General features: G+C 41.9%; 1 protein-coding gene across 1 annotated transcript in view; it reads right to left on the bottom strand.

The window, feature by feature from the left end:
- Window positions 1-15,864, bottom strand: part of kcnh2b (potassium voltage-gated channel, subfamily H (eag-related), member 2b) — a 48,600-nt gene extending 32,736 nt beyond the window's left edge. Inside the window, exon 1 of the mRNA XM_061065121.1 lies at window positions 15,661-15,864. Within this exon, the coding sequence (XP_060921104.1) occupies window positions 15,661-15,864 (204 nt within the window). The remainder of the gene's footprint in view (window positions 1-15,660) is intronic.
- Between the last annotated feature and the right edge of the window lie 1,008 nt (window positions 15,865-16,872).

The following is a 16,872-nucleotide window of genomic DNA, read 5'->3' as shown; positions in this document are numbered from 1 at the left end:
ATTGTGGGAGCAATAGCTCATATGTTTGATAGGCGTTTAATAATTCATTATCAAATCATGTCTGTTTGGTAGAGGTCCACATGTGTACACACAGCCCCAGACTCAATCTATTGTACGTCTGAACACAAACACCAGCACCTTTCCACCAGGAATTAGCCAGGAGATTTTATGTGGATATCGTGAGATAAACACATGAATTCTCTTCTTAAAGGTCCCATATTATGCTTTTTCTGGTTTTATATGCTCTTCAGTGTGTTTTCCATGTGTCCTGTGCATGTTTAGCCACATCTATGTGCAAAAATTCAAAGTCCGCGGAAACGCGGCTTCTCCTACGTCCCCGTTAGCTGTAGAATTAGCCGCATGTAACGCTCGATTCTAGCCCCCCTCGATAAAAATTAGTCAGTCCGACGTCATTGTCAGTGTGAGATCACTGATCTAAGCCCATTGGCCCGTTAACTTCTGTAGCACGCCCACGATATGCCGTAGCCTGCAGTAGCACATAGCACTGAGACTGCACTAGTTAGAGTTACAAACGATCTACTTCTAGCCTCAGACAGGGGACTTCTGTCTGTGCTCGTCTTGTTAGATCTTAGTGCTGCTTTTGACACCATTGACCATCGAATCCTGTTGTACAGACTGGAGCATTTGCTTGGAATTACAGGGACTGCTTTAAGTTGGTTTGAATCCTACTTATCAGACCGATCTCAGTTTGTACATGTTAATGATGAGTCCTCTATGCACACTAAAGTTTGCCATGGAGTCCCACAAGGTTCAGTGCTTGGACCAATTCTTTTTACATTATATATGCTTCCTCTGGGAAATATTATGAGGAAACACTCCATACAGTTTCATTGTTATGCAGATGATACTCAGCTTTATGTATCAATGAAGCCCGATGGTACCAGTCAGTTATGTCAGCTAGAAACGTGTCTTAAGGACGTTAGGACCTGGATGACCAGAAATGTTTTGCTACTTAACTCAGACAAGACTGAAGTTATTGTGCTAGGCCCTAAAAACCTCAGAGAGGCTTTTTTTAGTGATTTGACTGTCCTTAGTGACATCAGCCTGGCATCTAGCACCACTGTTAGGAATCTAGGAGTTCTTTTTGATCAAGATATGTCTTTTAGCTCTCACATCAGTCAAGTTTCAAGAACAGCCTACTTTCACCTTCGTAATATATCCAAGATCAGGAATATCCTGTCGCAAAGTGATGCAGAGAAACTAGTTCACGCATTTGTTACCTCCAGACTGGATTATTGTAACTCTCTTTTGTCAGGGTGCTCTGGCAAATCTCTAAAGACTCTTCAACTGGTCCAGAATGCTGCAGTTCGTGTACTGACCAGAACCAGGAAATGGGACCACATCACTCCTGTCCTGGCTTCTCTGCACTGGCTCCCTATACAGTCTAGAATAGAATTCAAGATCCTTCTTCTCACCTACAAAGCTCTAAATGGCCAGGCACCATCTTACCTGAAGGAGCTACTAGTGCCGTACTGTCCCTCGAGAGCGTTGCGGTCCCGGAGTGCAGGCCTGCTGGTGGTACCTACAGTCTCCAAGTGTACTATGGGGGGTAAAGCCTTCAGTTATCGGGCTCCTCTCCTCTGGAACCGCCTTCCAGCCGGGGTCCGGGAGGCAGACACAGTCTGTATTTTTAAGAATAGACTTAAAACTTTCCTTTTTGATAAATCTTATAGTTAGGGCTGGTGCTGGTGTAGACCAGCTCTTAGTTATGCTGCTATAGGCTTAGACTACCGGGGGAACTGGCACCCTGAGCTCCTCTCTCTCTCTCTCGCTCTCTCTCTCTCTCTCTCTGTGCATATACAGTACATCATATTACTGCATGTATCTATCTATAAATCTCAGTCACTAACCACCTACTTTCCTGGGAGCTCTTGAGCTCTCCTAGGCTCCTCAAGATCGTCGGTTGACGGCTTGCCCCCCACCACCATCACTGCCCCCCCACCCGATCGTGGGTTGGTGGTCTGCCAGAACAACCCCCTACCCCCACACACACCCCCTCCCCTCCCCACCGGATTGCTGATGGACGGTCTACCTCCCCCCACCCCCTTGCTCTCTATCCCTCTTCCTGCATCTTATCCCATCTCTCCCCCTATCCCTTTCCAAGCCCGGCGCAGTCTAGGCCTGTGAAGACTGTTTCACCATGAGCCGGGGATCCGGCCGAAGATTTCTGCCTTTTAATAAGGCAGTTTTTTCTTACCACTGTAACTTTTGCTGCTTTGCTAAAGTGATCATGATGGATAGGCCGGCTTTTACCTGCTTTTTGTAACATAAGAATGAGTAAGGTCTTTTTACCTGCTCTTTTGTAATGTCAACAGACAAAGAGTAAGGTATTTTACCTGCTTCTTGTAAAGTGTCTCGAGATAACACTTGTTATGAGTTGACGCTATACAAATAAAAATTGATTGATTGATTGATAGTGCTAAGGTGCTAATGTTTTTGTTCCCCTCGGACGGAGCCAGTGGCTGCATTCCCAATATTGTAAAAGAGGCGGGACATTTCCGAGAACCGTGCTGAGCAACTGACCAATTACGGCAGAGCGGATCGGCAGACCAATCAGAGCAGACTTGGCCCACGTGGGGTCTAACAGTGTGGGCTCAGCAGAGCGTAGCTGACGGACTCAGAGCGTAGAGGGAGCAAGGAGGAGCAGTACATGAAAGCAGACACTTTTTTCGGACTTTAGCTATTGTGAACGTACAAAAGTAGGAACATAGATTAAATATACGAACCCCAAAAAGGGCATAATATGGGATCTTTAAGAGAATTCTCAGTTCTAATAATCCAACCCACCTCTGGCGGAGGTTAGAGACACATGTGGCTGCACATATCAGTGTTGTTACAGGTAGTAAATGAATGTTCTTGTGCAGAAATCAAACCAGGAAGTCCATGCTAAATCAAACAGGTGACACAGATTAACATGCTTGTCGAAGAGGATTTAATGGAAGCTGTAGGATGGACTAAAGGTGTTCACTGCCGACTTTAAAGGATGGAAATATATATAGTGTATGTCACTCTGTATCCTAACATGAAATGGAAATGTGAGCTTGGCTTCTGCTGCGTCTACCACAAGCACACTTTAAATCCAGCTGCACATAATCCTGGTATAAGACGCACGGTTAAATCAAGTGTGAAGAGTCTAAAAACGTACACATGGGAACATTCATGTACAAGCACCCACACATACATATTTCAACTTCTACCATTCCTTGTGCTGTCAGAATGAACTCGAGTCATTCCCCTAAAGGGATAAATGCCATCCTGACCTTTTCTAACCTTTATTCAAACCCTGTCATTGAAAAAAATTAAAAAAAACATCTGGATGACTTTTATCTGACAACTCTGCTACTATGCTCCGGTATCTGACATTAGCTAGTTTATCTACATCAAAAAGACTAGAAAGTGATGTTTTAAGACCGTGTTTGCTGCACGGAACACTAAATGCAGAAAGGGGGGGATATTGGATAAGTGTTGTAAAATATAAGTGGTTTCAAATCTACTAAATCCCCCAAACATGTGGCAACAATAATGCATCCTAACCTTGAATGTCATGCTTTAAAAACCAGAGTCCCACCAGTTTTAAAGATGAATGAGACCAAGTCTAACAAATAGTTGCCGCTTTTCAAGTCAATAATTCATGTAGAAGCCTCAAGAGACACAAACTGAAATGTATAAAGTTAAAAAAATGTAATAATCTATCATACAAACAATATTTTCTCAAGTGGCAACAAAACTAAATAAATGTAAGACTCTCAGGAATCGAAGGACAGCTGCAATACATCTCTGTTTTCATGTAGACTTAAAAAACAAACAAACAGGAATATTAATCTGAAGGAGAAAGACGTTTTTGATTTGATCTCTATCCCTTTATATTTGCCTTAAAATGCTTTGTTTCTCTTATTTCCCAAAGGGGACAATAAAATGTATCGTGTAGCATCGCGTCGCATCGTGTTGCTAAACTTCTATACAGACTAAAAACATTGGGCTTCAGACACAAAAGCCATGTTCCTTATCAACATGTTCTTCATTGATTTTCAGATATATATTCATACGGGTTAAGTGAAACTTTAGCGACTCCAACAACCGTTAAATTCAGCTATCAGCTATCCTAGTAGCTCAAGTAACATCAACATACATCTGAATCCAACTAAAATTCAATGAGTGACTGAAATGAGGGTTTCTAAGCAATGAGTGGACAATAGCTGTTTGTTGAAGATTTGACCACAATGCTGTTGACTCGCATTTCCTTTAAAATAAGCTATATGTGTTAATATACTGTATAAGTACAAGCATTCTGGATTTGGTTCATTCCATGTTTGTGACCATGCATATCATCGTGTATGCCTGCGTCTGTGTGTGCATGTGTGTTGCTATCTGGCTACCACCACCACCGCTGGCTTCCTGGCTGACCTTTTTCTCTCCAGCTCTGACAGTTCCTATTAAGACATAACAAAGGAGCATATTTTCCTCAGCCCCCAATCTTTCTCCCTCCATTTCTACCCCCCCCCCCCCCCCCCCCTCCTCCTCGTCCTTGCAGCCTTCTCCTCCAATATTCATCAGCACCATCAGTGCTGATCACCTACCCTAAGCAGAAAAAAACTTGAAATACAAATGCCACACTACAGAAGCAAATGCTATGGGGCTGCTGACACAACATCTACACACACACGTAAATGCAAATGCATGTAAGTGTAAATCTACAGCACAGAGAGACTTCAGAGTCGGCACTGCTTTAAGTTTTTAATCTCCCCTCTCTCTTTCTGAGAAACTGCTTTAATCTTATAGTATTCAAACCAGAGAGACGGCGACTGTAAGTCCAGAAACTGCAGTTCAATAATACTCCATCACATTATGGTAAACTTTTTCAAATTATCCAGGTTTGCAGAAAAAATAAAAATGCCTTTCACTTCTTGGTGTAATAAAACTATCCTTCCCTGTTTGGAAAGAACATGTTGTGCAATATTGATGTGACTTGGTGCAGAGCTATAGCTGCTGTACAAGATGCTTTAAATGGATCAGACGATGCCATCATGCATTAGTTCAAACTATGGAATCAGGCCACTTGAATAAAATATGCCGATGTGTCAGGCAACAGAGGGGCACATACATGCTAAGAAGATAAAGATGAAGATTTGACTTGCATATTAAATGACTGAACACTTTTCTGTTAGCGTTTACAGCAGTCTCTTCCTGCAAAGTTTTCTTGCTCTGCAAATGAGTCCTAAGAGTCAAGTAACAGTTCTACAAGAAGCCAAAGTCAGCAAAGTTTTCTCATGCGTGCACCATCCTGTCAGGATGGTTCTGCTAGGTCATCAGGATGATGCATTTTATACACATTTAAAGTGTCATGTAGACTATTTGATGTCCTTCTGAACTAAAAAAACAACTGCCCCATCAGAGGGTCTTAACATTGTTGACAAAAAGAATAGAGATACTGTTTGGCACAAAAATAACCAGGATAGAAAACACTTAATGCAACACTGTATGTGATGATTGAAGTGTCATCCAAAATTCAACGATTTTTGTTGTTTTTTTTTGTTCTAATTGCTAACAGATATACAGATTGTGACGATACCGTATACCAACTTCCTTCCATTTATAGTTCAAAGCCCAATCTAAAAATGTGACTGTTGTCCCTATCCTTCTTCCTGCATCTCCCTGATCTATAGTCTATCCCATTTTTCAAACCCGGCACAGTTTCGGTAGATGATCCGTTCATCATGAGACTGGTTTTGTCTCAGTTCTGCCTCTTAAAAAGAAGGCTTTTCTTGCCACTGTAACTTTGCTAAATGTTGCTAGGTGCAACGCTCATGATGGATAAATGTGTGGTCTTTGCACTATAGCAATGAGTCAGGTATTTTAGCTGCTCTTTTGATTGATTGATTGATTGATTGATTGATCTCATGAATGACTGATGTCATGATGACATATATGGGACAAATGGGACCCATGTGTAATTGGAAACATTAACTCCTGATTCAAGAAAAAAACCCATGGTCATATTTGGTAATAACTATAGAACAGATGTTCTGTTTTGTTCCTTTTTAATCAGTTTGTTGAAATAACAGTTCATGTGTTGTGAGGATTCTAAATGTTGTGATGCTACGACTTTAACCCGCCTTTGGCATCCCTTTATCTTCCTATGGAGAGGTCAGAGAGAAAGCAGAAGACGGTGTAAGTGATGGAAAAAAAGTTCCGGTCCAGTGCTCTCCATGGATGGTTGGTCTGACTGTCTGAATAATAGCTGCTTGACCTAGCAATCATCATGTACAACCTCATGTTAGACAACAACTGTTTTTGCATATGTGCAGCCATCACACTGAATCACTAAGTATGCATTAGTTCACAGTGAAAAAGATAATCTGTGCATGTTGGCCAACAGTTGTGTGGGTGTGTGTATCTTGCAGAGAAATCAGTGTTTGTGTTTTTGGAGACTTTATTGAATGTGTATGTTTGCATGAATTCACCGTGTTCTCCTGTAGTTTCATGGCAGGCTGAACAAGGGGATCACCTATGACATCACTTGTTGCACAAAAAATAAACAGACACAGACAAGCATAAAGACCCCACTCCCCTACATACACAAACACACACACACACACATATATACACACACACTGGTTCTGTTTGTGCATGTGTGTGATTCAGGCCTATGCGTGTGAAAAGCATGTCTCTAAAAATAACAGAGTGTAAACCAGAATTTCCCTTGTGTTAAAAAAGTGTTTAAAAAAAAAACAGTGATGCCCACATGTCCTGTGGTTCCTCTGGGAACCCTACTTGGATACAACGCTTTTCTCTGTCCCTCACAGCCCACTGCTTCACTAAACACTGTTCCAATTCACAGATTATTATCCAAGTCACTGACATCCCAGAAACACTGGCACTGATCCACACACACACACACACACATTCACACATTGAACTAGCGCACATACGGTGGATGTATGAATGTACAGCCTGGAAAATCACATTATGCTTTGCTGAAAAAATGAAAACCAAGACGCAGAAGCTCTTTTGATCTGAAATGTGCACAATGGAAGGAGTAAATGATGTCTGAAGCTACATTCATATTCATTCTTAAGTTTAAAAATCCTTTAACTTGCTGTTGGTGTGAATGGTAAATGGTAAAAGGACTTGAGCTTGTACAGCGCTTCTCTCTTCTGACTAGTCAAGGCGATTTTACCATGCAGGGCACACCTACCCGTTCACACCACATTCCCACACTAATGGCAGATGCTGCTTTGTAATGTGACCATCAGTATTAACTAATCCCATTCACACTCATTCATACGCTGCAGTGGGAGCAATTTAGGGTTAAATGTCTTGCAAAAGGATACATCAGACTTGTGGCTGCAGAAGCTGGGGATCAAACCCCCAACCTTCTGGTTGAGCGATGACCAACACTATCACTGAGCCACAGCTGCCCCTGCTCCATGTATTGGAAGAAAAGCTCATCTCATTGTTTTCAAAATAAGACTTAAGTCTTTGCAGCAGCAGAAAGATAACCATAAATCTGCACAATTGCATGTCAGCATACTGCAAGATTAATTCCTGTACAGTAACAGCAAAGCACATCTTAACAGACGTAATGACACAGTAGAATGTCATATTGCTAAAGCAGATCTGGGAACTGTTTGGAGATGATTTCTTGGGGTGCTCATTTCACACAACAGTACATGGAGCAACTGTGGACAGACTGTGCAACTCAGATACAGATATTTCCTGTTGTTTCTCACTCTTACCTGTGTGCCAACATACCAACCCATATCTTCAGAATTCAAATATTTACCTTTTCAAAGTCCCGGTTTGGTTAAGTTATCCTTTCATTAAATATATGTTGCTATGAATATAGAGCAACTCCTGTTCTGAATTTGATTAACTTAATTTTGTAGTTTGCAACCACAGCAAGCACACTCTTGCATCACTGTTCATATCCTGTTATATATCTCCTCGGTTCTATGTGTTAAGAGGTGAATAATGAAGCATGTAGTTGTATCTTCAGGGGTCTGACTGCCTTAAGATTTTCGCAGAGAATCTTTTAGGAAATATGAAGGTAGGTTTTTAAACCACTTAGATCATGTGTTACATAACCGTGTTTCACAAATTCAGGGTCCTGTGGTGAGTTTAAATGTAGCAGAGGATGAATGTGGGATGCATCAATTTAGTGTTGAGCAGTAAACTGCAGTGTTCACAGTTTAGGTGGACACCAGCTACAGCAGCCAGGGAGAATGTTTTGATATTTGTTTCACACATTTTATGTCAAATTATCTTTTACTGTGTCTGTAACTGTCTTTTTGTCAGACAGCATGAGACATCACAACAATCACAGTCCTGCTTTACTGAAAACTACCCCCGTCTACCTCATTTTTACTTTTTACTTACTTTTACTTTTCATCATCTCCCCTTATCCCATTTCTATCCCATTTTCAAGCCCAGCGCAGTAGATGGCTGTTCGTCATGAGCCTGGATTTGCCCAATTTTTGCTTCTTAAAAGGAAGCTTTTTCTTGCCAACTGTAACTTTTGCTAAAGTGCTGCGCTCATGATGGATTAACGCTGGGTCTTTGTAATGTAGCAATAAGTAAGGTCTTTGACCTGCTTTTTGTAAAGTGTCTCAAGATAACAATTGTTATGAATTGGCGCTTTACAAATAAAGATTTATTGGTTGATTGATTGATTATTTTGGTACAATACCCCCTGAGTTTACTGAGACATGGGTAGAATATAAAAATGGTGGCATGTGCCAGCGCTGCTAAACAGTGAGAAGCTCATTTCCTAAAGAAGGGATCTAAGGTCTTTGCAGCGGTTTGGTTTTGCAACATCAACGCTTGAGCAAACAAATGGTTGCTTTAGAGTTTGTATTAATTCTTTTGAAACACAAGAGACTAAGGATGCACTCACACTAGGCCCAGTTGTCCCATTCCCTCATTCCCCTGCGGGCCTGCACTCACACTGCTGCAGGTCTAACCAGGCCTAAGCACAGATACTTCTTGTAGCCTACATAACGTTGTAAGACCACACATGAAAGGCTACGTGATCATCAAGTGTGCTTACTTTACAGGACAGGCAGACCCCAAAAAAAAAATGAAAAAAGGGATGCACAGTCCAGTCCGCATCCACACATCGGAGAACAACACAGAGACCAAGACTACAACTTTACTGACTCTGAGGCTTATTTTGAGTCATTTTAGTCAGATACAGCAGTTACAATCCAGGATTTTTCGATAATGGAAGGCTATCCGAGTTTCTTGCCCGTGCTTGAGCACATGCCTGAACTGTACCGTGCCGAGGATAACCTCTTCCAAGCGTGCTGGGGCCAAAGAAGTATACAGAGCTCTCACACTAGTCAAACGAACTGTACTTTGAGGGTGAAGCTATTTGGGCAAGGTATGGATTGCCTAGTGTGAGTGCGCCTTAATTTACCGGAGCCTCTTTAACAGCAGAAAACATTAATGGCATCAGAAGGTTTGAAATTCTAAACTGGCCGCGTAGTGAAAAGTCTTCATGCCACATTGTCCAGACCTACTTGGAGGTATTCAGGAACAACTGGATGCTGAATTTACACAACAATCCAGTGATAGCTGAAAAAGCAAGATCTGATCTTTTATGTTGTTTCACACTCTTTACCTGCTGCCAGACTACTCACTTCTACCTACCCTCCAATCTTTCTCAGTTCGTCCCTTTTATCACTCTTATGTTTTTGTCACAAAACAATCACCAGCTCAAAAACTTTTCCAAATCACATTCCCTGACTTTGCGGGGGGGGGGGGGGGGGGGGCTAGTGAGGCTTTCTGGTACAAGAGGTGAGATATTTGATAATCCCAGCAGCACGGAATCCATAATCTCCTCCTCTTTCTCTGCACCCACCACTCACTCCCCCTGCTCCTCTCCTTCCATTCGCTCCCCGTCTCCTGTCATTAGAAAATACAGCTCTCTCTAACAGTGGGCTGGATGCATATTAAGCCCTTTCACAAGGTTTCTTAGTAATCCACGATCGAGCAGGGCTGAGCTGAGAGAGAGAAATATATAGAGGAGTTTCTACTGTGTTTTTATTCGTCCTGAAATGTTCTTTGTCATTATCGACACCTCCTCTTTGGTGGAGGTTTATCCCCTTTCAATGCAGACACGCATACCATAACTATTTAGGAATATACAGTAAGTACATGGGAGGATATAAATAGAAATATCCCCAGACAAATTAAGAAGCGATATGTAAATAACACACAACAAATTACCATATGTAAATGAAAGAAAATTGTCTTCTCATTCAAGCATACAGTGCCTATATCCTGCCTTAGTTCTACAACATATTGAGGTGTAACACTCGATTCTTCTGAATAATTCTGCAAGGTAATACAATTGTAATTACAGTTGTTGTTGAATTCTGTAGCAAGGATTGGTTGTCAACAACAGCTACTGACTGTACACACTCACAGACACAAATCCCAGAGCTGGCAGGGAGAATAGTGAGTTTTTGCAAATCGCTTCAGGCACATTGTACAGCACTATGTGTGTGGGAGTCAGGGAACGCCACAGTTACATTACCTCACCCTCCCTCGGCATCCCAGCATATCTCCCTCTATCTATCATTCCCTTCATCCTCCCTGTTTTGGGTATCAGCCCTTTGTTTGGATCAGGTGTGAGGATGCATATGAGGACAGCATGTACTGGGATTGTTATGAGTGTGTCTGCAGAGCACTTTCCTCTCACAGGGATCCACTTATTCTTTAGTCTAGCCTGTTGTGAAAGTGGGGCTCTTGAAAAATGGCACAGGTTTTATTCCATAACAATTAAGTGATGTGACCCAAGTATACATATCACTAAGCAGATTGACATGTATAACAAGGCCTTCCACCTGAACGTGCATTATTTGCAAACTACTGTTGGCTGATAAGTTATGGTTGGCCAACTCCCTCATCAAAAGTCACATCTGGCTCCAGGAACAAAACCTGACTGACGGAATGCCTAACTTTAGACTTCAGAACAGTAGTCCACAAACCAATGGGTGACATTATTGGCTGTGGATCAATGGGTAGAGTCTGTGGTCCCTAAACCGGAAGATCAGGTTCAATCCCCAGCTCCTGCAGCCACATGTCTGATGTGTCCTTGGGCAGGACACTTAAAGTCCGCCCCCGCGGTGTATGGATGCGTATGAATTGGATTAGTTAATACTGATGGACACTGCCATCAGTGTGTGAAGGGGTACTGTAGGTATGACCTGCACTGTAAAAAAGCTTTGAGTAGTAGCAACCTAGAAAAGCGCTGTACAAGCTCAAGTCAATCAATAAATCCCCTTTGAATTTAAAGTATTTGGCCTAATGCCAATCGAGAAGTAAGTAAAGGCTGATCCAGGTGAGTTTTAATAAATCAATATTACCTAGAATAAGACAAGTCAAAATTTGACACATTATCAGTGTATGACACCTTTGGTCAGCAACTTCAAATTGTTAACTGACTAGACTTTCACCTGTTAAAACAATCAATGTTGCCAGAGGCAACTGTCAGCTGTCAGTTACTGCAAATGTCCTTCTTCAAGAACCAGGATGAAAGGCTGAAATAAACCTTGACTGTACTCTCTGCTTTCCAATGTCTCCACTGTATCCACTGTATCAATGCAGTCACGAATGTCGTCCAATGTCCTCCCAAATCCAAGACAGGGAGAGGTCATTTCTGTAGCTGATGGCATCACATCAATCAGAAGACATTTAATATGTCAGATACTAATGACAGCAGTAGCTCTGACTGTAAGTATGTCGGACTGTGCAGCATGTCTCAACAACAGAGTGGAAAACACTGAAAATAAAGGGATAAATAAAGTACCTTCTTTAACATTTAAAGTTCATTTTAAATAACAGATTAACTCTGTTTAAGAATAAATGATGATTAAGAATTTGAATCCCAACCAAAAAAAGACTTGATGAAGCAAGAAAACAGAATAATTATCAAACAAATATCATCTTTGTAATTCACGTGAGCAGTGTTGTAGTCAAGACCACACTAACTGAGACCAAGACATACCTGAGACCAGAGTGCTCTGAGACTGAGACATTTAGGGATCTAGACCGAGTCAAGACCAAGACCAAGGCAGGGTGAGATCGAAACCATAAATATAACTGAAAAAAAAGATCATCCAGTGTGCCACAGAAAAATAGCCAGTGGTGGTCTTGACTGGACTTGATTTAAAAACCTGGAGTCCGCCCAGTCTGAGACTGAGACAAGAGCGAGTAAAAACGCTTTCAATTCCAAGACGAGACCTTCAAAAAAAGACTGATTTGAGTACTACAAACCTAATGGTGGAAATGAGCTTCTTATTCATTAAGCAGTAACCATTAAACATGGTTTTTCAGGAATACTTTCCAGGAGTTTATGTTTCTCTTTAAGAACCTTTGATGATCTCCTTACATTCAGAGTAAACAATCTTTTACAAAATCAGGACTGAAAAACCATACCAAATAGGCTTTTGTGGATTTATGCGAGTACATTGGAAAGCCCTTGAGATAAAATCAGGTTACATCAATATTATTACTTCAACAACTTTTTGAAGATAGTCATCACAACTGTCTATTTATTTATTATTATTAGTATTATTATTATTATTATTATCATTCATTCACTGAACAGCAATTGCTCTGGCCACTTTTTGCATATTTCTCTTTCATATCACCACAAATATATTTTTGTTTTTGTAAACGCTGCTGTATAGGATTGCTGCTAACAAAGTTTCGTTGTGTCCTTGTATACAATGATAATAAAGATTCTATCTATAGATACACAGAATCTAGTGAATCTACTGCAAAGGTGAAACAAATGATGCCTGAGGAAAACCCCAGTGCAGTTCAATGAAACAGACCCAGATTTTATGAATAGTGGTGCAGAATCAAAGGCTGATATTATGCAAAGAGTTTCTAGTTATAACGGCTGGCACTTCACAGAGGATATCCTTGTATGGTCACAAGTAACTGTACATTTGTGAGGGTGGACTTCCTTTTTAATTGCTTCAAAAAAAATAAAAAAAATAAATAAATCTCCTCTAATGTGGATCCATCGCTGTATCCTATTTCTGGGTTTGCCAAACTCTTGCATAACTTTCAACACTGGCAGCAGGTACATTTAAAACTGAGGGTGCTTCAGGTGTCAAGCAGGGCCTGCCTGAAAGCTGTGTAGGAGGAAGAGAGGAAGAGAGAATGAGAGAGAGAGGAAAGGCGAGAAAGAGAGAGCAACTGAGCAAAAATTGGATATCTGACAGCCAGTCTGCATCACGACTACATGCTCGGCAGAGAAGGTGAAAATGTGCTCCCTGTTTGACCATTGATCCATGACTGTTGGAAGTATCTGAGAGACAAGAAACAGGAAGATCTAACCTCAATATGCTGTGGTATTTTTGTGTGTATGTGTGTGCGGATATACGATCAAAAGCATGTTTCTGAACAGTGATCTTTTTCTTTGCTGCTTTCCTTCCCTTCAGAAGCAGAGTATTGATGTCAAATGAATCTAAATCATTGGCTGACAGCTGCATCTTTATCATTTCTAGCATAACTTTAGCTTACCGAAACAACAACTGAACAGTATGCCAAAACCAGGCAAGCAATTTAGCCACAAGCTGACAAGCTGCACTCATGTGCTTCACTCTCTTATACTGAAAGCTGGGGATCTAGTTCAGGGTTTTTAAACTCCAGTTACTGTGTGTTGCATGTGGGAATTTAGGGGTCATACAGTAGTAGAAAGACCAATACTTTCAAACACTGCTGACAATCGACCTGTTGTCCAGGGTTCATGCTAAATGTCAAACAAAAAGTCAACATCAGTTAACATCTTCAAGTTAAACTATTTATTTTGCCTAAGGCTCAGGCAACAGTCCATTTCAAGTTGATTATTGGTTTGAATTAGAAAAGAAAAAAAACAGATGCTAAGACTTAAATCAGTCCTAAACCAGGAGATATAAAGGATGACGGAGTATTAGAGCCACGTTAATAAATAAAAAAAATAAAAAATTTCAAGATAAGATTTTTGACTTTATTCTCAGAAATGTTTGACTTTAATCACTAATCTCAGACTCTCCCTTTATGAAGCCCTGTTACTCCTTTGTAATAAAGCAAGATAAAAACCCTATAAAGCTGCTGAATAATACCTTATGACAAGACAGATGCTTAGATGTGAGGATTTGCAAAGAGCAGGTTTTTGACAACCAAGGATGAGACATGTTTGACCTTTGAATGGTAATGTGGGCCAAACCGGGCACAGTATTTCATTCAACTGGTTTAGAAGGATAACGTGTCAAGTTAGCGTCTCTAAACATTTGTGCCTTTTAAGTCGTAGTAAAAGCTACAGCAGCCGCAAAACCGATATTAAGACTTTGAATGGATAGGTGACTCCAAAAATCCATTCTGGGACAACGCTGAAATCTATATTGTTGTTCCTCTCAAACTCTTTAAACTGCATCATTATGTTCTTTTTTTTAAAATAGGTTTTGCTCAGAAACATTTCTTGAGGACTGAAATCAGAGATCAGCCTCTGTTTTTTTTTTCAATGACAGACAATTCATGAAGTCATGATCTGGAGGAACCTCTCTCTGCAAAATGAGCCATTCGGCCTCACTTCCGGTAAACGAACTACAACATTGTCAAACGTGCTTCTTCTTCATTGTGACTGTGTTTCCTGTTGTTATAGCTGTAAACACCCGGTTTATCATTATGTATGTAAGGCCATTCATAGACAGCATTTAGCAACCAAATTTGTCATCACTTTACGTACAACAAATTCATTTATTCAAGATCTTTTCTGCTATCAGTTAGGTTCACTTAGGAGCTATGACACCTCTGTTATTAGATATATGTAGGACTGTGGCTTCTCTTTAATTTAGTCCTCGATGTTCTGCTGGTTAAGCTGATGAGATTGAAAGCGACTCCTTTTAGCCGTGAGATACTGCAGAGCGAATAACAAGCCGACAACAACAACAGCATGAGGGGACTGATATCAACACTGGAGCGGTGACATGGTCCTCACACCACAGTATTTCTTTCGAGGAATATGATGCTGAGATGTGAGTGATTTAACTATAACCGTCCCAGAGACTTGACGGAGGCTTTTTGACAGATGGCTGCCTCCACTCTTTATGTGTGAGCTCATATCAATTTACACCACCGTGGAGAACGGAGTGTCAAATTTTAAAGGTCACTGCAACGGAATAAAGCCTTGCTATCTGGTGCTAGATGCAAGGAAAGTGACTCTAAACACCACATGCCATTCAGACCAACTAAAGAAAAATCCCAAAACGACCCTGATGGGATTTCTTTAAACTCATAAAAACAAGAAGACTCAATACTGTCTACAATTAAAGCAACCTTTCTTAGGAATATGAGTGAGATGATGCAACATCTCAAAGTTTGTCATGCAACTTAGTTGTGCTTTTCACATTGATAAACTTTCAGCCTTGTCCATTTTAGTCAAATGCACACTCTACTTCCCCAAACTGCCCCCCCCCCACACACACACACACACACACACACACACACACACACACACACACACACACACACACACACACACACACACACACACACACACACACACACACACACACACACACACACACACACACACACACACACACACACAGACATCTCCTCTGCTGTTTCTTTCAGTCTCACCTCTCTCTCTTCCGCGGGCAGACGTTGTGGTTGCTCTCTCGCCTCCCACCCGCGGCGGCAAGAGCGCGGCGGGCCGGGTGGGCGCGGCATCAGAGCAGCCGGGCAGCAGGAAGTGCGGCGGCAGTGAACGGCGACAGCGGCTTTGGTCAAGGTCGACTGGCGTAGGAAGACGTTGAGGAGCTTCAGCAGCAACGGCAGGACCATGGTCCTCAGCGGAGGCTCACCACGGCGGGGTCAGGGTCAGGGCGGCCCCCCCGGAGTCCTTGACCGCCCGCCGCTTGAACCCAAGCTGAGACTTCTCTATGTTCTACACTGAAGCGTTGACGGAGTAGAAGCAGCCTGGAAGCTGTTGTGTAGCATGGACTGAGTCTCATGCCTGGAGATGATGTCACATATGATATGAAAGAGGGGGATCCTGCTATTCCCCTTATTCTTAGGTCTGTGTTCTTCGTCTTTGATGTAAGCTTCTTCTCCTTAGGGCTCACAAATGCAGGGTGTCGCAGTGGTCTGGTAGTCTGTTAAACATCCAACAACTCAACAGCTTCCAACCTGATGAGACTGAAACTCAGACTGCCTTCCATCTCAGCTGTGCCCATCCTTCTGCGTGGCTCTGATCAGTCCTCTGCTGGCACACAGTTCCATTTAACCATCGTCACTTTTGTTCCTACAACATCTCAATGACTTTCTCTTCGACTGTCCCCCCTCCCAGCGCTGCTTCGACTGCGGCTGCCTGGCGTTTAACTCCTCTGAATCATTGAACAAATCAGCAGGCAACAGAGTGTAAGAGGACGAGGAGGAGGAGGAGGAGGAGGAGGAGGAGGAGGAGGAGGAGGAGGAGAAGGAAATAAGAGACCGAACACAGCAACAGGAGAGTCGGATTCCATTAGTTGTAGACGATGCCATTCAGCTGCTGCTTGTATTACTACTACTACTACTCGGAAAAAAGGATGCTAGAGAGAGAGAGTGAGAGAGAGGGGGGGAGAGAGAGAGAGAGAGAGAGAGAGAGAGAGAGAGAGAGAGAGAGAGAGAGAGAGAGAATTGAGAGGGGACTAGAGGAAAAAAAAACAGCTTCTTCTGGTAAGTGTTTCAGTCAGAGAGAAAAAAAAAACATCTGCACAAAAGAGAAGCTCTGCTGAGGATGATCAGAGGATAAGACATAGAGAAGAGAAAGAGAGAGAGAGAGAGAGAGAGAGAGAGAGAGGGAGAGAAAGA

This window comes from Labrus mixtus, chromosome 19 (genome assembly GCF_963584025.1).
Source record: "Labrus mixtus chromosome 19, fLabMix1.1, whole genome shotgun sequence".
NCBI lineage: Eukaryota > Metazoa > Chordata > Actinopteri > Labriformes > Labridae > Labrus > Labrus mixtus.
Note: the sequence above shows the minus strand (reverse complement) of the source record. Positions and strands in the feature narration are given on the sequence as shown.